We start from the raw sequence: 23,728 nt of genomic DNA on the forward strand, positions 1-23,728 counted from the left end.
AATGAATAACTTCAGATTCCTTTATTCGAAATAGAAAGAATATTTCATATAACTTCAGATAGACTTCAGATGCTTATTCGAATCTATCAATTTGATTTTAGTTATTTGTTTATCAAATTCAATAAAAAAATGCTTCAAGATAATTTGGAAAATCAATCTGATGTTTTAAAAAATGTAAATTTAACTACAAAAACGTATCTCTGAATTGCATGAATTTTCACACAAAATAGCAAATGCATTCCACCCCACATGAGCCTTCAAAATAATTTGGAAAAACAATCTAAAGTTTTGAAAAATGTAGAACTAACTACAGAAAAGTATCTCTGAAGTGCATGAATTTTCACATAAAAACAATATTCCACCCCACAGGGTACTTCAGAGTAACAACTCTGAAATTTTATACTATGTAACCTACAAATTTCAGGGGACTTCAGAATTATCGACACACTAACATAACCAATGCAGGTTAGTAACCTAAAGTATCAGGGTGCTTCAGCTTATAAACACTAAATTATTTGCGTTCCTCAAAATCCAAAAAAAAAAAATAGATTTACACAAAATATTTCATCAACTCAATCAAAAAATACTAAGCAAATTCAAAGTAGGTATCTTCATAATCTCCATAGTCATGACTGACTTGCTCTTCTAGAGTTTCATACCCAGTATCTACCTTCCAATTCCCGTGTGCCTAAAGGTTGATAGCCAATTATTTTCTGAAGAGCAGCATCACTCTGTTGGAATTTGTGAACATCTTCCTGCTTCATCAGCAACGCAATAAACTTGAGGGTGAATACACTGAAATCAAAACTGCAAACACATGCAAGAAAATTGAAAGATTCAACAAAAAAAACACACAAAAATGTAAGCTGCATGTAAATTAAAACGAAAAATATATGCCAGTGCATACTTGTTCTCCTTTTGGGGTGCAACCATTTACTTGATCTCAAATTCAGTAACATCGTTTCTGTAGTCTTTATGTTCACCACAAAAATTCATACATTTGAGCATATACGGGATAAGCCGAGTAAAACGTTTGATGAGCTTTATTGCCCTCTCGTACGGTTCATTGTGTAAGGAGTCATACACATATATTGTTTTTGTTTTAAATTCCAATACTCCCAACAAGTAATGAGTTTATAATTGATCTTTAGCTATTTGATCAAGACACATTGAAATAAACACTCTATCGACATACGCCCACGAGATTAAACATGAGTGTTCAATGCTTGTTACGTAATTAGCCATCTTCTACCTAGTTAATTATTCTTCAAACCAAGTGAATTCATTAAGTTCATTCGGTTGTGTGGGTACACCTACCTCAACTTCTTTCTTCCTATCCCTCTTCGTCTTTGGTTTACTCTTCAACTGCTTAGACGCATCCTCTTCTAACGAACACTCTATAGCAAGTTTGACCACAAACTTATTGAAAACCAAATCAGTTGTAGTGCATTTTGATTATGGATAATCCAAAAGGTGATAGCAATATTTCTTGTGCAAATAGTATACACCAATATCGATATGCTCAACAGAGCAAAAAAAACTAGAAAATATTAAAAACATATACATAAAAGAAAACATAAAGTATGACATCTGAAGTGTACAACTAATTTGGGATTCGGTCACATACCTCGTCCACAAGATCAGAGTTAGGGTCTGTAAGTTCTAAAAAGAACGACTTATCCAATGTGAGTGAACCCAAATTGAACGTACACTAATGTTCCCGCTTGCTCGCCTTCAACCATTTTGTAAATCTCTATAACATTTGTTTATCTTGCTTCACATAATGGAATGAACATCATCTTACATGCTTATCTTTTTTTGTATCTGCACCATTTATCTTTGTCTTACGAGTGACATATGGAGATCTCAACCAATGACTGAGATTGCGATTCTTTTTCCCTAAATGTAACAACCCGGCCGGTCGTTTCGAGAGTTATAACCTTGTTTTCCCCATTTCTACTTCTTTTTGTGTTATTCAGCTATATTATGTTATATCAGATTAGTTGGTTCGAGTCCGGAAGGAACTCGGGGTGAAATGAGATACTTAGTCTCATAATTAAAAATTTTAAGTTAGAAAAGTGGACCGGATATGGACCTATATGTAAACGACCTCGAATTTGAATTTTAATAATTCCAATAGCTCCGTATGGTAATTTTAGGCTTAGGAGCGTGTCCGAAATATTATTTGGAAGTCCGTAGAGGAATTAGGCTTGAAATGCCGAAAGTTTTATTTTTGAGAAGTTTGACCTGGGGGTTGACTTTTTGATATCGGGGTCGGAATCTGATTCTAAAAATTGAAATACCTCTGTTATGTCATTTAGGATTTGTGTGCAAAATTTGAGGTCAATCGGACGTGATTTGATAGGTTCCGGAGTTGTTTGTAGAAATTAGAAATTTCAAAGTTCATTAGGCTTGAATTGGGGTGTAATTCATGGTTTTAGCGTTGTTTGAGGTGATTTGAGGATTCGACTAAGTTCGTATGATGTTTTAGGACTTGTTGGTATATTTGGTTGAGGTCCCGAGGGCCTCGGGTGAGTTTCGGATGGTTAACGGATCAAAAATTGAACTAGAACAGCTGCTGCAATTTCCTTCTGTTGGAAATTGCTTCTGCCCAGAAATCGAGCCCAGATCGAGCTCAGAGTCGAGGGCCACGATCGAAGGCACGATCGAGCTCAGGGTCGAGGGCCACGATCGAAGCCCATATCGAGCACAGAGTCGAGGGCCACGATCGAGCTCAGGGTCGAGGGCCACGATCGAAGCCTAGATCGAGCACAGAGTCGAGGGCCACGATCGAGCTCAGGGTCGAGGGCCACGATCGAGGCCCAGATCGAGCACAGAGTCGAGGGCCACGATCGAAGGCACGATCGAAGCCATGATCGAGGACCAGGATCGAGGGCCAAGATCAAAGGCCAAGATCGAGGGCCAAGATCGAGGCAGAACCGAGGATGTCTGGGCAGAATTATAAAAACAGGGACTTCGTCCCATTTGCCATTTTTGACAAATTGGAGCTTGGGGAGAGGCGATTTTTGATATATTTTCAAGAAAAACTTGAGGTAAGTCCCTTTTGATCATTTCTACTCCATAATATTAAATTATCATCGAGTAATCCGACTAGATTATATGATTTTGAGGCGTAAATCAGAGATTGAAACTTAAAAATTTGGAAATTAGATTTGTAGATTTGAGGGTCGAGTTGAGGTCGGATTTTGGTAAAATTGGTATGGGTAGACTCGTGGTTGAATGGGCTTTCGGATTTTGTAACTTTTATCGGGTTCCGAGACGTGGGTCCCACAGGCGAATTTTGAGCCAATTTCGGGTTTTGGTCTAATTTTGAAGCTTTTCTTGTGGAATTCATTCCATTAGCATATATTGATGGTATTATACTGATTGTGAATAGATTTGGAGCATTTGGAGGCCGAGTCCAGAGGCAAGAGCATTGGGGGTAGAGATTTGATCGGTTTGAGGTAAGTAACGATTATAAATCTAGTCCCGAGGGTATGAAACCCCGGATTTTGTATCATTCTACTATTTTTAGTGATGCACATACTAGGTGAAGGGCATGTGGGCGTGCACTGTTGGGGATTTGTGACTTGGTCCGCCCCGTAGCAACTGTAAAGTTGCATACTTTGTTGAAACCATTGATACTTATATGATTTAGAAAGATTTTATGTAAATTGGGCTGAATGCCATGTTTGGGCCTTGCGCCAATGCTGTTTGGACCCTTAGGGGCTGTTTCGTATCATCCTCTCACTGTTTTCGATTGAAAAAAAAATTTATACTCAGTCATGTTTATACTTGTTTACTGCATAACTCAGTTTTATGACTCTATTTGATGCATATAAATGTTTTGGGCCGAATGCCCTGTTTTACTGAAATGCCCAAGTGGATTGATTTGTGAGGGCGAGTGTGGATCGGGGCTGCCCACCTGCAACATACTTGTGACTGAGTGAGGCCGAGGGCCTGATTGGCGAGGATGAGTGTGGATCGGGGCTGCCCGCCTGCAGCATACTTTATTATTATCGCACGTGAGTTGTCCGTGTAGATTATAGCACTTGGGCTGAAGGAGCCCCTCCGGAGTCTGTACACACCCCCAGTGAGCGCAGGTACCTACTGAGCGCGAGTGCCGAGTGCCGAGTGCTGAGTGACTGGGAGGCAAGAGTGATTGTAAGGCATGCTCGAATGGCAACAGTGATTGTGAGATATGCCCGAGTGGCACGAGTGACTGTGAGGTCTGCCCGAGTGGCTGTTTATGATTTTATCATTTTTGCTCACCTTTGCATTGGGCCTTTATTTGAAAAACTAATGGAAAATAAAAATGATTTTTATTGGAACTGGGTTTAAATGAGATGTTTGATTCAAATCCTGATTTTTAAGAGCATGTGGTATTTTACTGAGATTTCCTGATATGAACGTTATATGCTTTATTGCTCGTCACTACTGCTCAGTCTTTATTTATTGTTGTTACTTACTGAGTTGGCGTACTCACGTTACTCCCTGCACCTTGTGTGCAGATCCAGGTGTGGCTGGACACGGTAGCGGTTATTGAGTGTTTTGGTTGCAGATTTTCTTGGAGATAACAAGGTAGCTGTTTGGCGATCGCAGCCCCTGCTCTTCTCCCTCTTATCTTCCTCTAGTAGTATTTAGCTATTTTTTCAGGCTGAGTTAGCCTTGATATTGTTAGACAGATTATAGTAGGTGCTCATGACTAGTGACACCCCGATGTCGGACTTTTCTTTTTCGCACTTCTGTTTTTCTTTGATTTGAACTCTTTAAATGGAGGTTTTTATGTTAAATAACCTTGAAATTATCTTTGAAATGAAAATATCATTTTGTTTTGGAAATGAGTCGGCCTGCCTAGTTCCACGATAGGTGCCATCATGATAGGGGGTTAGTTTTGGGTCGTGACACTAAAGCACCTACTTCAGCTGGTATTGGATGTGCTTCCTCCTGCTGTTGTTCGGTCTCAACTTAAATCGCTGCTTCAGATGTAGCTGAACCATCCATACACATGGAAACAAATTGCTCTGCAATAACCTCTTGCGTATGACATTATTGTGTTACTTGAGTAGCAACAAAAGAAGATCCGCCTTCTACATGGCTCTCTTGTAGTGCCAAGTGAAAAGGAGCAAATATCGAATTGAGGGATATCACTGACATCAATACAATCTAGGGGAGGATAACTTTTTTCTCTCAGAACTTGGTTCAAGTTATGACCCATCGGATGGGATCTATAAGGATTACACCAATATATTACAACAACAACAACAAACCCAGTATAATCTCATAAGTAGGGTTTGGTGAGGATAGTGTGTACGCAAACCTTATCCATACCTGGTAGATAGAGAGGATGTTTCTAATAGATCCTCCGTTCAAGGCAAGATGAAAATAAAGCAGTAGCACAAGCATTAACAACAACAAGATAACAAAGTAAAGGGGACAACACGTAAAACTAGATATCTAACAATAATATCGCACCAGACTAACACTAATGCTACTGGTATGTAGAAGAAATACTTTCGACTACCTACTAGCCTTTTACCTTAATTCTCGACCTCCACACCTTCCTATAAAGGGTCATGTCCTCGGTAAGCTGAAGCAACATCATATCTTGCCTAATCACCTCTCCCAAATACTTCTTTGGCCTACCTTTGCCTCTCCTCAAACCCACCAGGGATAACCTCTCGCACCTCCTCCCCGAGGCATCTGCGTTCCTCCTTTTCACATGCCCAAACCATCCAAGCCTTGCTTCCCGCATCTTGTCCTCCACCGGAGCACTCCTACCATGGACCGAACATATTCATTCCTAATCTTATCCATCCTGGTATGCCCGCACATCTATCTCAACATATTCATTTATGCTACTCTCATCTTCCGAACATGGGAGTTCTTGACTGGCCAACACTCTGCCCCATACAACATAGTCGGTTTAACAAGTACTCTGTAGAACTTACCTTTATGTTTAGGTGGTACGTTCTTTTCACATAACACGCCAGATGCGATTCTCTATTTCACCCACCCTGCTCTGATACGATGTGCAAAATCCCCATCAATCTCCCCATTTTCTTAGATAGTAGACACAAGGTACTTGAAACTATCTCTCCTAGGGATAACTTGTGTATTAAGCCTCACGTCCATGTCCTCTTCATTGGGCCTGTCACTAAACTTGCACTCCAAGTATTCTGTCTTGGTCCTACTCAACTTGAAACCTTTAGACTCCAGGGTTTGTCTCCAGACCTCTAGTTTCTCATTTAAACTACCTTGTGTCTAATCAATCAATCCAATATCATCTGCAGATAATATACACCAAGGCACCTCCCCTTGAATATGTCGCGTCAGTATGTCCATCGTGAAGGCAAATAAGAACTGGCTAAGAGCTGACCCCTAATGCAACTCCATCACAACTGGAAAGTGTTCCGAGACCCCCTCCCCCACTATCCTCACCTGGGTTTTAGATACATCATACATATCCTTAATCACCGTAGTGTAAGCAATATGAACACCTCTAACGTCCAAGAATCTCCATAGAACCTCCCTTGGGAGTTTGGCGTATGCTTTCTCTAGGTCAATGAACACCATATGTAAGTCTCTCTTCCTCTCCCTATACTGCTCCACCAACCTCCTTACAATGTGAATAGCTTTCGTAGACGAACACCTCGACATGAATTCGAACTGATTTTCAGAAATAGATACACTCTTTCTCACCCTCGCTTCCATCACACTCTCCCAAACGTTTATAGTGTGGCTCAGTACCTTCATACCCCTGTAGTTTGTTATAATTTTGTATATCACCCTTATTCTTATACAGCGAAATTATCGTACTCTACCTCCATTCTTCAGGCATCTTCTTCGTCCTAAAAATGTTGTTAAATAACCGAGTGAGCCATTCCAAGTTTTCCATACCCACACTCTTCCAAAACTTCCACCGGGATCTCGTCTGGCCCACTCGCTCTTTCCCTACTCATCTTATGCATAGCCCCCTCGACCTCCTCAATTCTTATACACCTACAATAACTAAAATCTCGACGACTCTCGAAGTACTCCAAATCACCCAACTCAATGACTCTGTCCCCCTCCTTATTTAGGAGTTTATGGAAGTATGTTTATCATATACGTCTAATATGTGCCTTTTCCACTAATACTCTTCCTTCCTCATCTTTGATGCACTTCACTTGGTCTCGGTCATGAGCCTTCCTTTTTCTCGCCTTGGTTAGCCTGTACAACTTCTTGTCCCCACTTTTATCCCTAAGATCTTCATACAAATGTCTAAACGCTACAGTCTTAGCCGTTGTAACTGCTAACTTCGCCTCCTTCTTGGCCTTCTTGTACCCTTCTTTATTCGTTCTTTTCTCCTCCACGTTCTTGCTCTCTACCAGTTTCATATACGCCGCTTTCTTGACTTCTAGGTGCCATCATTTTAAGAAAATACTACAATGTTCAATACAATTATACCTCACAAGAAATCACAGAATAAACATATATAACTTCATAAAAATATTTATATGAAGTTAGCCTCTGAAAAGAGCTAATTTCAAAACACTCCAAGAATCATGTCTCTGAAGATAGCCTCAGGAAAAAACTTACTTTGGAATACTTCAGAATATGAAGTTTTGAACAATGTCATACTTCATCATCATTAACTTCATTACAAAAATCCAAAAAATACCCACACAAATAAAGTATCACAAAAAATGATAGCTTGAAACTAAAACATGCATCAAAACCTAAAACAAGTTAAACCCTAAAAAACAATCAATGAAAGACAAGGGTCTAAAATATTCGTCTTTATTTTAAATACCAAACATGATTAAAATAAACATATGTACAAAACATAAAACAAAAAACCTCACAAGAAATCACAGAATAAAATATATAACTTCATGAATTATGTATCTGAAGTTAGCCTATGAGCTAACTTCAAAATACTTTAGAAATCATGTCTCTTAAGTTAGCCTCTGAAAAGAGCTTACTTCGAAATACTTCAAAATATGAAGTTTTGAACAATGCCATATTTCATCATCGTTAGATTCATCACAATTAATCCAAAAACACATATAGAAATAAATTATAACAAAAAATAAGAGCTTAAAGCTCCAATAATACAAATTAAACCCTAAAAACTAGTAATTTTACCACTAATCAATGAAACACTAGGGTTTAAACTAATTGCCTTTACTCTAAACATTAAACATGATTAGACTAAACATATATACAGAACATCAACAAAAATAGAAAAACCATCATTACATTACAACATAATAGGCGAATTGAAGCATAAAAAAAATGTAAAATACTAAAATCATACCTGTAATGGATACTAAACCTTGTCGCAAAAGAAGACTGCTGCTCTTTCGTCAGAGAAATCTGAAAATTTAACTAGAAACCCAGAAATACAGACGAAAGACGCCTTTTAAATAGAAAGGGAAAAATCGTCTTTTCGCTACATTTTTAACTAAGCGGAAGGTAGCTATGCAAAGAACAAACCAAAGTGGTTGGGGTTAGATGTGAGGGTAGGTGGAATTTTCGGAAAATGTTTTCCTAACGTTTTCTAGGGAAGTCATTTTACTCCAATATTTAGGAAAATGTGATATGTAGAAAAATATTTTTCAAACTGTTTTGTGCAACCAAATAGTAAAAAATGGGAAAGTCATACCAAACACACCCAAAGTGTCTTGTATTTGCTGTTAAACTTTAGGATTTCGTGTCCTTAATTTCATGAGTGTTAATGTCCTTAATATTAAGGATAAAATCGTCTTTTCGTATTAATTTTTAAGAGAGTAGCGACTATTTTTGCTCACCCGTATAAAAACTAAATAGCACATTCTGAGAAGTTGAGGGAGTTTGGTGGAGAGAGAAAAATCTCTTTTACAACATCCTCACTCTGGTTTTCGAAATTACTGGTACATTCCATTATCACTAGAAAAAGTATAGTGAACTCAAACTTGAGTATGACAACAAACCAATAAACCAAACTAAAAACCCTTTAGTTTCCAATTCTGTTGAAATATACCAAACATGGCCTTACCAATCCCAGCACAGCTCTTGCTCAAGCCACCCAATTATCGAGTCTTGCAAACCCCTGAAGGAGTTATTAGTGTCACAGTTAGAACAAGAAAAGCTAATAATTCCAATTTGTGTTTTTATAATGGAGACAACCCTAGGTTGTATTCAGGTCTCACAAGGACAAGGGCGGCCTGCAGTGATGGAGGGGGTGAAGTTTATGTTAACCCTCACCAGGTGAAGTTTATTTCTCCTACTGGGTTGCTTGTATTTTAGTTTCTTATTGCTTTTAGTCTCTACTCTGTCATGCTGGATTTCGGTTTACTTGCACTAAGCATTTTGATCATCATGCTATGAGTTTTCAAACTCATTTGTGAATGTTATGTGGGTCATATTTGTCTCTTATAGGAAATTTCGGTTTACAAAACACAACTTTACAGCTTGTTTGGATGGTTGTTACCCATCGTTTTATAATGTATTGTATTGTATTATATTGTGTTGTATTGTATTGTATTGTATCGTTTCGTTTTATAAATACAATGTTTGGAGAGAGAAAAATCTCTGAGAAGTTGAGGGAGTTTGGTGGAGAGAGAAAAATCTCTTTTACAACATCCTCACTCTGGTTTTCGAAATTACTGGTACATTCCATTATCACTAGAAAAAGTATAGTGAACTCAAACTTGAGGATGACAACAAACCAATAAACCAAACTAAAAACCCTTTAGTTTCCAATTCTGTTGAAATATACCAAACATGGCCTTACCAATCCCAGCACAGCTCTTGCTCAAGCCACCCAATTATCGAGTCTTGCAAACCCCTGAAGGAGTTATTAGTGTCACAGTTAGAACAAGAAAAGCTAATAATTCCAACTTGTGTTTTTATAATGGAGACAACCCTAGGTTGTATTCAGGTCTCACAAGGACAAGGGCGGCCTGCAGTGATGGAGGGGGTGAAGTTTATGTTAACCCTCACCAGGTGAAGTTTATTTCTCCTACTGGGTTGCTTGTATTTTAGTTTCTTATTGCTTTTAGTCTCTACTCTGTCATGCTGGATTTCGGTTTACTTGCACTAAGCATTTTGATCATCATGCTATGAGTTTTCAAACTCATTTGTGAATGTTATGTGGGTCATATTTGTCTCTTATAGGAAATTTCGGTTTACAAAACACAACTTTACAGCTTGTTTGGATGGTTGTTACCCATCGTTTTATGATGTATTGTATTGTATTGTATTGTGTTGTATTGTATTGTATTGTATTGTATCGTTTTATAAATACAATGTTTGGATAGATTGTATTGTTTGCAGTTGTTAAATAACATTTTGCTGTTTGGTTTGACGGTATGGTACTGTACTGTAACTGATAAGTTTACTAAAATACCCTCAATTGTTTAAATATTAAATTTATCAATAATTACGCATAAAAATAATTTAAAAAACCCCCTTTCTACTAATTTATCACCAAATATGTCTTAAAAATAGATTAAACAATTAAATTCATGCAAATTCTAACAAAATTAGCAATTTTAGGTTGAAGTTGGAAAAGGCATAAGTTCTGAAAAAAAAAGGGACGAAGACAAAGTAGGTTATAGGTGGGAGATTTGGAGTAAAATTTTAAAAAAAAAAAGGTAAACGGTAAAATAGAATTATGGAGTAATAAGTTAGGGCATAATTGGAAAGAAAAATAGGAAACAATCCCACCACAGCAAATCGGTTGTTTCAAAAATGGGACTTTTCATTGTTTCGGAACAGTGAATTTAACAATACAATACAACCAATTTTAATGAAACAATCAAAACAAACATTGTTTTGAGATAACAATACAATACGATACAACGAGTAACAACCATCCAAACAAGCTGTTAACCTCCAGTTCTTAATCCTAGAGATAAACAAATATAAACCTGTTTGCTTAATGTGTACTTAAGCCTTGAGAGTACTTCCATTTTTAGTGGTGATCTTTCTTTCACCAACTCTTTCAGAGCTTATCTGCATCAAGTTAAAGCATGTTTTTTACATGATGATGAATCTTCCTCTTTCATTTACAGGATGTTGATATGTTAAAGGATAGCTCATCTAACACAGGTGACAGTTACATTGCCTTGTTTGTTCGGATGCTTGGTTTGGACCATGACCCTCTAGATAGAGAACAGGCAGTCATTGCTCTCTGGAAGTATTCACTTGGAGGGAAGCAGTGTGTTGATATGTTAATGAAGTTCCGGGGTTCTGTTAATCTGGCTGTGAACCTTCTAAGGTCTGAGTCTGATGCTGCTTGTGAAGCAGCTGCTGGTCTTTTGAGGATGATATCCTCAGTGAATATGTACAGAGAGCTTGTGGCAGATAGTGGTGCAATAGAAGAGATAAACGGCCTCTTGAGACGTTCTTCCCTCTCCCCAAATGTGCAAAATCTACCTCATTTTTTCTGTCCTCATGTCTTTTTGATACAGCATTTGAGGCACAAGCTTGAATTTATTTCTGCAGGTGAAGGAGCAAAGCTTATGTTCATTATGGAATTTATCTGTGGATGAGAAACTCAGAAACAAAATTGCCAACTCTGATCTCTTGCCTTTACTGATAAAGTTCCTGGAGGATGAAGAAGTGAAAGTGAAGGAGGCAGCTACAAGGGTTTTGGCTAATTTAGCATTGACTGTTTCTAATCACAAGAATATGGTTGAAGCAGGTGTCATCCCAAAACTGGTAAGACACTAAGATCGGTTGATTCGTGTTCTTACACTTTTTTTTGGGTAGATATCAATTGGTCTTGAATATATTTATGAGTGCTTAAGAATTGCAAAATTTTTATATCAATTACCTTCTGGAACTCCAGGATTTTCCATGTACCATTAAGAAAAAGAGATCTAGAATATAATTTGCTGGTTCTTGAACAAGGATAGGGAGGAAAGAACCTAATAGAACTTAATAGATACAGAAAAGATGGTGGGAGGTAGTAGGTATCCCGTGGAATTAGTCAAGGTGCGTGCAAGCTGGCCCGGACACCACGGTTCTAAAAAAAAGATACAGGAAAGATCTAAAATATAATTAGTTGGTTCTTGAACAAGTATAGGGAGGGAAACCAAATAGATACAGAGTAGAATCGAAAGAAATGGAGGCCATGGTGCATGATATACATTTACTTCTACAAACCATGTAAAAGATCAGCCAAGTTGACAATGTAATTAACTAGTAAGGCATTCATGAAGAGATTGTTATACGCAGTTGGATTAAGCAAGAATGTCTAACGCTTCTTAGTCTCATCTTCTGCTTATAACATGTAGGTGATTTGATCTATAAAAACATTGTTAATTTGTTGAATCTGTTCTAAGTCTACTGCAATGTGCTCCAGAAAAGAAGTTAGTTTTTATCATTTTTTATTATAGTTTGTGGCATATTTAGGGCTGGATTTTTTAATCCATTTTTCAGTGGTTAATGTCTTTGATGCCGCAAAACTGAATCTCAGATAATTTCATTACCTTGGAGCTGTGCAGGCAATGCTCTTGAAAACTGAGGTGGAGGGATCTAAGGTCATTAAAAAAGAAGCGAGGAATGCGTTGCTGGAACTTGCTAAAGATGAGTACAGCAAGATTCTTATCAAGGAGGAAGATCTTCTTCTGGTCCCTTTAGTTGGTGCAGTTGCCTACAAGTCCTTCAGGCCAGCTCTGTATTCATGGCCTTCTTTGCCTGATGGTACGAAACTTGACCAGAACCCAAAAACTTCAAGATATGGCGCCTCTGAATTACTTCTTGGATTAAATATTGAGGATAAGAATGCAAACATTGAGGAAGCAAAAATGAAGGCAATGGTAGGACGCACTCAACAGCAATTTCTTGCACGTATTGGGGCAATAGAAATTGAAGAAGATAATATATCCAGTGGTGAACTTTCATCAAATCCAAGGTTTACTCTGTTGCCGTGGATGGATGGCGTGGCTCGCTTGGTTTTAATTCTTGGACTTGAAGATGAGTCAGCTATTGCTAGAGCTGCAGAGGCCATTGCAGATGTATCTATTAATGAGCGAATGCGGGTTTCATTTAAAGAAGCAGGTGCTATAAACCCTCTTGTTCGGCTAATTAACCATCCTAGTGACACTGTTAAATTAGCTGTTGTTCGGGCTCTGGAGAGGCTATCTATCAGGTAGTTATCATATTAACTTTAACATGTTATACTCTTCCATGTAGTTAAGACACATTAATGACTTATCTAATTATGTCCTATGTGATTATGGCTCTGTGGTAAAGGTTCATTGATTTACTTTCAGCAGTGAGCCGTGAAACTTCTCTCCTTTATTTAATATTGATGTTAGGGGCGTAATCATCTGATAATTGCACCCTAGAAAAGGTGAATTCTTCCTCCATTATGTGCTTACTTGGAAGCAAATATGATTCATGGCTCTGGTAATGGACTAAGCTCTTAAAGGGATCTGGCTATAAAGCAACTTGTTCAATTAACAATCCTTGTGATTCTATTAGATTTGCTGTTATTTGCTAAATTTGTCTTGTAATTCTTGTGTTTCCATGGTTATGAGACATAACTGACTTGTTGCAGCTAAATATTTCAATCTGTATGACTCTCTTTAATGTCTAGAAATCTTCTGCTTAGCACCTAGCAGAAAAAGTTAACTTCCTTCTTTGGATCTTAATGTAAGGGCCTAGTGATCGGGTCTATGCATTTTGGAGAGAGCAAAATTCTTCTGCCATAATGTGTTTTTTTTTGAGTGAATGACTCTGTTGCTTTGATGTTAACCAAAACTCTTTAAAAATGTTTCTTTGAAGCCAGAGCAACATTTGTTAGAAAGATTATTTAGAATTATGATGTTGCTGACACCCAGACTTTTACTAATTTCGTCATAGTACTTTTTCGGCTTGTCACAACTTTCATTCCCTCATTCTTGCAGTTAAGTGTAGTTCTTCCATATTGTATTAGATTTGGTTTAAAGTTCACACTATAACTTGAAAGAGTTTGGAACAGAATTCATTATGCACTTTGTGTTCCTGTTTTGTACTCTCCTTGGCTTAAGATTAAGTTAATCTATCCTGTTCAACGTGCACCTATGGCTAATTATATTGTTTCATGTCTTTCTGGATGAAGTAATGACGTATGCCAAAGAATGGAAGCAGAAAATGTCTTGCATTCTTTGATTTACTTGCTCAGTAACTCGGAGATCTCTAAAAGCTTGACAAATATGGTAATGCAATTTATTTTATATCTAAAATGTTGATTAGTCATATTCTTGTTCCACAGAAGTAAAATGATATTATTTCCTACACAGATATTGGATATTCTTACTCGGATCCTAGATCCTAGCAAAGAAATGAAATCAAAGGTCTGGAGCTATCACTCTTTAGTTCTTCGAGAGAGCTCAAATTCGTTCTACAACCTCTCTGAGTGACTCTTTTCTTTCTGGGTTATCTTCAGTTTTATTATGGACCAGTTAATGGGTTGACAAAGGAATGGAGTGCAGCAAGAAATGCAGGGTTGACTGGAAATGAAAATGAGAAAGTTGCATCAACAACCAGGTTTCATGTTTGTTTCCATGTTTTGTACTCCTCCCCTCCCTTTTATATCTATGTGTTCCATGCCGATCTTGAATTGTTTAGTTCATGAATACCTGCTTCCCATGATATCAGTCTTGCAGAGATTTTTAATGAGCCTACAATTATTTATTTGGGAGATCTGATTCTTAATTATAAGAACAATCACTTGCTACATTAACAGGCTCTTGATTTTGGATATCTGATGCCGAAGAGTGGGAGGGAGGGAATGGTGTGGCTGATTGAGCTGGGCAGGAAGGGAGACTAAACATTAAGAAGCTCACAAGACAGCCAGTTAGGTTTGGTGAGGGGTGGGGTTGGAAGAGGGTAACAGGTTGTCTAATAGCCCTTGCACACACTGTTTCCGTAGCCCATTATATAAAGTGGAGTGTTCACCTTAAGGGATGTGGATCACTTTCTCTACTAGTCCAATACTTGAGAATTGAGACTTTTCCCAGTGGAATCTACATCTAAAGTCACCGAGATGTAACTTGTTAGAATATCAAGTGAATACGTGTCTAGAATTATACATATCTAGACAATGTACAAGAGGTGCTCCTTGTTAGTTTACAGCATGTATATAGTGTAGTATTGTCCCACATTGGTAGAAGAGTAGTATGTCTTTGTATAGTATAGCTATAAATAAGGACCTCTTGTGTAGTATTATTCATTCATTCAATATATCAATAACATATTTTCTCCCGTGCCTTCTCACATGGTATCAGAGCAATTGTGAGAGACTTATCGCTGTGCATAAATTCCAGCGATTCCGGAAAAGAGAAATCAGTATTTTTTAAGGTTGTTTTAGAGAAATCAGTATTTTTTAAGGCTGTTTTCTATCTGCTTCATTTCTGTCAGTGTTGTGCAAAATCCAACACTACCACGAGAGTCGTCACTGTCCGGCGACCAAACCCCAGTGAAAAACTCCGGCAGCAGCCTCCTCACGCGCCTCCACGCGCTACCAGAAGCTCACGCGCCGGCGCTCACGCGCCGGCGCGTACGACCACTTCCGGCCATTTTTTGAAAATCTTCCTTCAGAACAGTTGGGTCGCCTGGTAATTCCGATCCTACCCCTACTGTTTTCATTTCATTCCGACAACTTTGAGTTTTTTCCGGCAGCTACAGTACTATTCCGACAGCTACAGTACTATTCCGACAGCTACAGTAGATTCCGGCAGCTACAGTTTTTCAGTATTCTGTTTTTGTGTTTCCGTACACTGTTTCAGTGGATTACAATTGATTCTTTCTCCTATTTGGTAATAATTTGCAACAATGTCTTTGGGATTTGATGTTTTTGGGTTTAGAAACATGAGTTCTGGAAGCTCTAGTGCTATTATTACCTCGGAACCTTTAATGGGAGGTTCAAACTACTTAGCTTGGGCTTCATCTGTCGAGTTATGGTGTAGAGGTCAAGGTGTTCAAGATCATCTAATCAAACAGTCTAGCGATGGAGATGAAAAGGCAATAGCACTTTGGGCAAAAATCGATGCTCAGTTATGTAGCATCTTGTGGCGATCTATTGATTCCAAGTTGATGCCCTTGTTTCGTCCATTCCAGACATGTTATTTGGTTTGGGCAAAGGCACGCACCTTATACACTAATGACATATCTCGCTTCTATGATGTGATATCACGGATGACAAACTTAAAGAAGCAGGAATTGGATATTTCTACTTACTTGGGTCAAGTACAGACAGTCATGGAGGAATTTGAGAAGTTGATGCCAGTTTCTGCTAGTGTGGAAAAACAACAAGAGCAGCGACAGAAGATGTTTCTCGTTCTTACCCTCGCTGGACTTCCTAATGATCTTGATTCAGTACGCGACCAGATTTGGCTAGTCCGTCTGTCCCGACAGTTGATGAATTATTCTCTCGATTACTCCGCCTTACTACAGCACCAAGTCCACCAGTGATCTCATCACAGATACTTGATTCCTCTGATCTTGCATCCCAGACAATGGATGTTCGGGCATCTCAAACTATGGAGCATAGACGAGGAGGAGGTCGTTTTGGAAGATCTAGACCCAAGTGTTCTTATTGTCACAAACTTGGACACACTCGTGAAATGTGCTATTCCTTACATGGTCGTCCACCCAAAAATGCTTACATTGCTCAGACCGAGACTCCAGGTAACCAAGGATTTTCTTTATCTAAAGAAGAATATAATGAGCTCCTTCAGTATCGAGCAAGTAAGCAGACATCTCCACAAGTAGCCTCAGTTGCTCAGACTGATACTTCTGTTTCTGGTAATTCTTTTGCTTGTGTTTCCCAGTCTAGCACTCTTGGCCCATGGGTCATGGACTCCGGCGCTTCTGATCACATCTCTGGTAATATATCACTTTTGTCAAATATTGTATATTCACAGTCTCTTCCCACTGTTACTTTAGCCAATGGATGTCAAACTAAGGCAAAAGGAGTTGGACAAGCTAATCCCTTGTCTTCTATCACCCTAGATTCCGTTCTTTATGTCCCTGGATGTCCTTTTAGTCTTGCATCTGTTAGTCGTTTGACTCGTGCCCTCCATTGTGGTATATATTTTATTGACGATTCTTTTATTATGCAGGACCGCAGTACGGGACAGACAATTGGTACAGGACGTGAATCAGAAGGCCTTTACTACCATAACTCACTCAGTCCTTCCACAACATGTCTAGTTACAGATCCTCCAGATCTAATCCACAGACGTTTAGGACATCCGAGTTTATCCAAACTTCAGAAGATGGTGCCTAGTTTATCTAGTTTGTCTACATTAGATTGTGAGTCGTGTCAACTTGGAAAACATACCCGAGCCTTCTTTTCGTGTAGTGTTGAGAGTCATGCAGAGTCTGTCTTCTCCTTAGTTCATTCTGATATATGGGGTCCTAGTAGAGTCAGTTCATCCTTGGGATTTCGTTATTTTGTCAGTTTCATTGATGATTATTCAAGATGTACTTGGCTTTTCTTAATGAAAGATCGTTCTGAGTTATTTTCTATATTCCAGAGTTTCTGTGCTGAAATCAAAAACCAATTTGGTGTTTCTATTCGCATTTTTCGCAGTGATAATGCCTTAGAATATTTATCTTCTCAATTTCAGCAGTTAATGACTTCTCAGGGAATTATTCATCAGACATCTTGTCCTTATACCCCTCAGCAAAATGGGGTTGCTGAGAGAAAGAATAGGCACCTTATTGAGACTGCTCGCACACTTCTAATTGAATCTCGTGTTCCGTTGCGTTTTTGGGGCGATGCAGTTCTCACAGCTTGTTATTTGATTAATCGGATGCCTTCATCTCCCATCAAGAATCAGATTCCGCATTCAGTATTGTTTCCCCAGTCACCCTTATACTCTCTTCCACCTCGTGTTTTTGGGAGCACGTGTTTTGTTCATAACTTAGCCCCTGGGAAAGATAAGTTAGCTCCTCGTGCTCTCAAGTGTGTCTTCCTTGGTTATTCTCGTGTTCAGAAGGGATATCGTTGTTATTCTCCAGATCTTCGTAGGTACCTTATGTCAGCTGACGTCACATTTTTTGAGTCTAAACCTTTCTTTACCTCTGCTGACCACCATGATATATCTGAGGTCTTACCTATACCGACCTTTGAGGAGTTTACTATAGCTCCTCCTCCACCTTCGACCACAGAGGTTTCATCCATACCAACCGTTGAGGAGTCTAGTGTTGTTCCCCCTAGTTCCCCAGCCACAGGAACACCACTCTTGACTTATCATCGTCGTTTGCGTCTTCCATCAGGCCCAACTGGTTCTCGTCCTGCACCTGACCCTGCTCCTGCTGCGGACCCTGCTCCTAGTACACCGATTGCAACTTCGGAAAGGTATACGGACCACACTTAACCCTAATCCTCATTATGTCGGTTTGAGCTATCATCGTCTGTCATCTCCCCATTATGCTTTTATATCTTCTTTGTCCTTGGTTTCCATCCCTAAGTCTACAGGTGAAGCGTTGTCTCATCCAGGATGGCGACAGGCTATGAGTGACGAGATGTCTGCTTTACATACAAGTGGTACTTGGGAGCTTGTTCCTCTTCCCTCAGGTAAATCTACTGTTGGTTGTCGTTGGGTTTATGCAGTCAAAGTTGGTCCCGATGGACAGATTGATCGACTTAAGGCCCGTCTTGTTGCCAAAGGATATACTCAGATATTTGGGCTCGATTACAGTGATACCTTCTCTCCTGTGGCTAAAGTGGCTTCAGTCCGCCTTTTTCTATCCATGGCTGCGGTTTGTCATTGGCCCCTCTATCAGCTGGACATTAAAAATGCCTTTCTTCACGGTGATCTTGAGGATGAGGTTTATATGGAGCAACCACCTGGTTTTGTTGCTCAGGGGGAGTCTCGTGGCCTTGTATGTCGCTTGCGTCGGTCACTTTATGGTCTAAAGCAGTCTCCTCGAGCCTGGTTTGGTAAGTTCAGCACGGTTATCCAGGAGTTTGGCATGATTCGTAGTGAAGCTGATCACTCTGTGTTTTATCGGCACTCTGCTTCAAGTCTCTGTATTTATCTGGTAGTCTATGTTGATGATATTGTTATTACTGGCAATGATCAGGATGGTATTACCAATCTGAAGCAGCATCTCTTCCAACACTTCCAAACTAAGGATCTAGGCAGATTGAAGTACTTTCTAGGTATTGAGGTTGCCCAGTCTAGCTCAGGTATTGTTATTTCTCAAAGAAAATATGCTTTAGATATTCTTTAGGAGATGGGGATGATAGGTTGCAGACCTGTTGACACTCCGATGGATCCGAATTCTAAACTTATGCCAGGACAGGGGGAGCCGCTTAGCGATCCTACAAGCTATAGGCGGCTGGTTGGAAAATTAAATTATCTCACAGTGACTAGACCCGACATTTCTTATCCTGTGAGTGTTGTAAGTCAGTTTATGAATTCTCCTTGTGATAGTCATTGGGATGCAGTTGTCCGCATTATTCGATATATAAAATCGGCTCCAGGCAAAGGGTTACTCTTTGAGGATCGAGGTCATGAGCAGATCATTGGATACTCAGATGCTGATTGGGCAGGATCACCTTCTGATAGACGTTCTACGTCTGGATATTGTGTTTTAGTAGGAGGAAATTTGGTGTCCTGGAAGAGCAAGAAACAGAATGTAGTTGTTCGGTCTAGTGCAGAAGCAGAATATCGAGCAATGGCTATGGCAACATGTGAGCTAGTCTGGACCAAACAATTGCTCAAGGAGTTGAAATTTGGTGAAATCAGTCGGATAGAACTTGTGTGCGATAATCAAGCTGCCCTTCATATTGCATCAAATCCGGTGTTCCATGAGAGAACTAAACACATTGAGATTGATTGTCACTTCGTCAGAGAAAAGATACTTTCAGGAGAGATTGCTACAAAGTTTGTGAGGTCGAATGATCAACTTGCAGATATTTTCACTAAGTCCCTCACTGGTCCTCGTATTGGTTATATATGTAACAAGCTCGGTACATATGATTTGTATGCACCTGCTTGAAGGGGAGTGTTAGTTTACAGCATGTATATAGTGTAGTATTGTCCCACATTGGTAGAAGAGTAGTATGTCCTTGTATAGTATAGCTATAAATAAGGACCTCTTGTATTGTATTGATCATCCAATATCAATAGCATATTTTCTCCCGTGCCTTCTCACACTCCTTATATAAGTGTTTTAGGCTGTGTATAATATGGTCGGTAATCAATCTTTATGATAATAAGGTAAGTAAATATTATATAATTAAATAAAGAATATCCTAAGGTATCCTATAGAATATTTTATAAGATTTTCTTTATTCAAATATGATGAATCTAGACACGTATTGACTTGATATTCTAACTGGTTCCCTCAAAATCAAAGTGGGGAAACCAACTTGAGTACACAAAATGTTGACGCAAATATCCATTATGATAGTGCACAATCACCAAAAAGAAAAGCAGTACCAGATTTCTTTTCTCCGAAAAGTCTCTGGTAACTGCATAACCAAAGAAGATAGTACTTCTTGTGCACTACACACAGTGAAAGGATTCTCAATGACTGTAAAGAGATATGGTGTATCAGTTTAACATGAATTGGTAGATCTAGATATTCAAAGATCAAAAGAGTTTGCCAGTCGTGTAAAAAAGTTGCAGTTCCGGTCGCTGGAGAAATGAACGGTGCTTGGATGATCCTAAAGAGAGAAGAAACACTTGATCAATCGTCTAGAGAGTAGGGGCACTAGTTGCTGGAAAGAGGAGCAGGGTTGGGCACCAAAATGAAAAAGCATTGGCTCGGCCAGTAGCACACGTTGGTCGGTGCCACCGCGGGGAGCAGAAGCTATTTGTGTCCTTACCAAGATCGTAGTTGCACCGATACCATATCAAAATAGAGAAAAAATACTTCTCATTGACTTGATTAACAATGTACTAGAGGTGCTTCTTATATAGGAGTCTTAGCTATGATGGTAGTTAATCGTTCTTTATCCTTTTAAGTTAGTAAATATTCCTCTACAATTAAATAGAGAATATGCTACAGTAGCGTTTAGAATTTTCGATAAGATTTTTGTTATTCAAGTGTAATGAATCTAGACGTGTATAAATCTAGACACATATTCACTTGATATCTAACATAACTGATTTTAGCTTAACTGGATAATTGCGAAAAGTGCAGGAATTTTCGGGAATGTTGACGAGAAAGTAAATTCCTCGCTTTTCACCTTCGGAGAGATATCAATAAGTTGTTTTGGAATTATATCTTCTTTCACGTTTCACCTTCCAAGCTATAACACCCCGTACTCGGGCTCTTTCCTTTGTTAACATGGCCAGAGAGGAAGGGGAAAGAGTTTTTTTCGATGAGTATACTTCACTGAGAGCTTTAACATGGTCCTACAGTGAAACTCTAGGCTTAGTCACGGTGTTACAAAAGTCATCTCTTTGTCGCTTTGAGGGGGAGTGTTAGATAGTTATGTAAATAACCCTAGTCCCACATGGAGTAGGAGTAGAATATGTATTGTGTATAGTTATAAATAGGGCTATTGTAAAACACTTAACAGAATATATCAATAATATATTTTTCTCCCGTGCATTCTCACATGGTATCAAGCATCGGTAAGAAAAGATCGTTGTGCGTCATTTCAGCGACATCTAGGAAGAAAGAACTCAGTCACCGTGCAATTTTCCGGTGACCTAAGTCGCTGTCCGCGTCAACCTTCATATCTAACGATGTTGCGCGAAAACCAACACCACCACAAGGTCCACCATAGTCTGGCGACCAAACCCCAGATGGCCTCTCCTACATAAGCCCCTTCACTCGCCGGCAGAAGCCAGGGTCCCGGCGTGCGCGTGAGTTCATGCGCCAGATAGTGCAGCCTTTTCCGGCCATTTTTTGACAAAGCTCCTTCAGGAAAATTTGATCGTCCCCTAATTCTGAGCCTACCCATACCTTTTTTCTCTTTATTCCAATCACTTTGAGATTTTTCTGACAACTACACTGACTTTCCGGCGGCTACAGTGATTTTTCCGACGAAGCTTCTTTTGGACAGATTACCTAGGAGGTTATTCCGAGTCTGTCCATTCAAGTTTCATCAAATTCCGGCAACCTTTTTATTATCCGGCGAGTGAACAGTGTTTTTCCCAAAAAAAAAAAGGGTGTTTTGATTTGGCATTCCAAGGTTAACCGTACAACTTGTAGTCAAGATTTTGAGAAATTGGTGTTAGCAAAATGGGATCCAATACTACGAATAGTTGATGGTTCTCTACTGGATTATATTATGTTCCTTCCGTACAAAGCTTGTAAACATACATCTTCAGAGATAGCTTCCGTTGTTCAAACAGGTAATAGCGTGACTTTTGTCTCCCAATCTTCATCCTTCGAGTCTTGGGTCATTGATTCAGGTGTGTCTGATCATATTTCTGGTAACAAATCTCTTTTCACTACTATTTCATATTCTCAATCTCTTCCAACAGTCACAATGGCCAACGGGTCTCAAACCATGGCAGCTGGAATAGGTCAAGCAAGTCCTTTTCCTTCCGTACCTTTCGATTTAGTTCTTTATGTTCCCGGTAGTCATTTTAAACTCATAGTTGTTAGTCGCTTAGCCAAATCACTTAAATGCTCTGTTTTATTTCTTGATGACCTTGTTTTTATACAGGAACGCAGTACAGGGCGAATCATTGGTACCGGGCGTGAATCAAATGGACTTTATTACCTTATCCTTACAAAATCACATAGACTCACATCTTGTCTTCCTTCAACAACTTGTCTTGTTACTGATTCACCAGATTTATTACATAAACGATTGGGCCATCCTAGTTTGTCAAAAGTGCAAAAAATGGTACCTGGTTTATCTTACTTGTCCACTCTAGAGTGTGAGTCATGTCAGCTCGGTAAGCATACCCGCTCCCATTTCCCTCGACGCCTTGATAATCGAGCAGAGTCACCTTTTACTTTAGTCCATTCAGATGTTTGGGGTCCTAGTTGGGTCAGTTTTACCTTGGGATTCCGCTATTTTGTCAGTTTCATTGATGATTATTCCATGTGCACTTGGATATTTTTGATGAAAAATCGATCTGAGTTGTTTTCTATTTTCCAGACCATCCACGCTGAAATTCAAATCAATTTGGGGTTTCTATCCGCACATTTCGTAGTGATAATGACCTAGAGTATTTGTCTTTCCCATTTCAGCAGTTTATGAACTCTCATGGGAAATCAAACATCTTGTCCGTACACATCTCAATAAAATGGGGTAGTTGAAAGAAAGAATAAACATCTTATTGAAACTGCTCGTACCCTACTCATACAATCTCATGTTCCGTTGCATGCAGTTCTTACATCACGCTATCTTATTAATCGTATGCATCTTCAGCTATCCAGAATCAACTTCCATTCTCTGTCCTGTTTCTCCAATTACCTTTGTTCACTTCCACCCCGTGTCTTTGGAAGCACGTGTTTTGTTTATAACATTACTCCAGGAAAAAGATAAGTTAGCTCCTCGTGCTCGTAAGTGTGTATTTCTACTCGAGAACGCAAAAGGGATATCGATGCTATTCTTCTGACCTCCAGCGATACCTTATGTCTGCTGATGTTACCTTCTTTGAAACCCAAATCATACTTCAGAGGTCTAGGTAATCACTTAGATATTTCTGAGATACTACCCGTTCCATCTTTTGGAGCTTCAATCACTATCTCCCATTCATCTTCCTCTACAACTCCAGTTCCACCACCTACAACTCCAGTTACAACTCCACCACCTATAGCTCCAGTTCCACCACCT

General features: G+C 39.2%; 1 protein-coding gene and 1 long non-coding RNA gene across 3 annotated transcripts in view; one reads left to right on the top strand and one right to left on the bottom strand.

Annotated features, from left to right (window-relative positions):
• Nucleotides 1-319: 319 nt before the first annotated feature.
• LOC142177444 (uncharacterized) lies at nt 320-8,451 on the bottom strand. Its single transcript, XR_012705876.1, has 2 exons — nt 8,303-8,451; nt 320-807 (listed from the first exon to the last, which is right to left on the bottom strand). It is a non-coding gene; the product is annotated as an uncharacterized LOC142177444 (long non-coding RNA).
• Nucleotides 8,452-8,793: 342 nt separating this feature from the next.
• LOC107815129 (uncharacterized) overlaps nt 8,794-23,728 on the top strand; it is a 31,498-nt gene continuing 16,563 nt past the window's right edge. The window contains exons 1-7 of one of the 2 annotated variants that reach the window (XM_075246130.1): nt 8,794-9,234; nt 11,043-11,393; nt 11,476-11,691; nt 12,480-13,126; nt 14,081-14,177; nt 14,262-14,315; nt 14,408-14,508. In XM_075246130.1, the coding sequence (XP_075102231.1) occupies nt 9,013-9,234; nt 11,043-11,393; nt 11,476-11,691; nt 12,480-13,126; nt 14,081-14,177; nt 14,262-14,315; nt 14,408-14,508 (1,688 nt within the window). In that variant the 5' untranslated portion in view covers nt 8,794-9,012. Of the gene's footprint in view, nt 9,973-11,042; nt 11,394-11,475; nt 11,692-12,479; nt 13,127-14,080; nt 14,178-14,261; nt 14,316-14,407; nt 14,509-23,728 lie in introns of both variants that reach the window. The other variant, XM_075246129.1, reaches the window with a different exon arrangement.

The sequence above is a fragment of the Nicotiana tabacum genome, chromosome 23 (assembly GCF_000715075.1).
Source record: "Nicotiana tabacum cultivar K326 chromosome 23, ASM71507v2, whole genome shotgun sequence".
NCBI classification, from domain to species: domain Eukaryota; kingdom Viridiplantae; phylum Streptophyta; class Magnoliopsida; order Solanales; family Solanaceae; genus Nicotiana; species Nicotiana tabacum.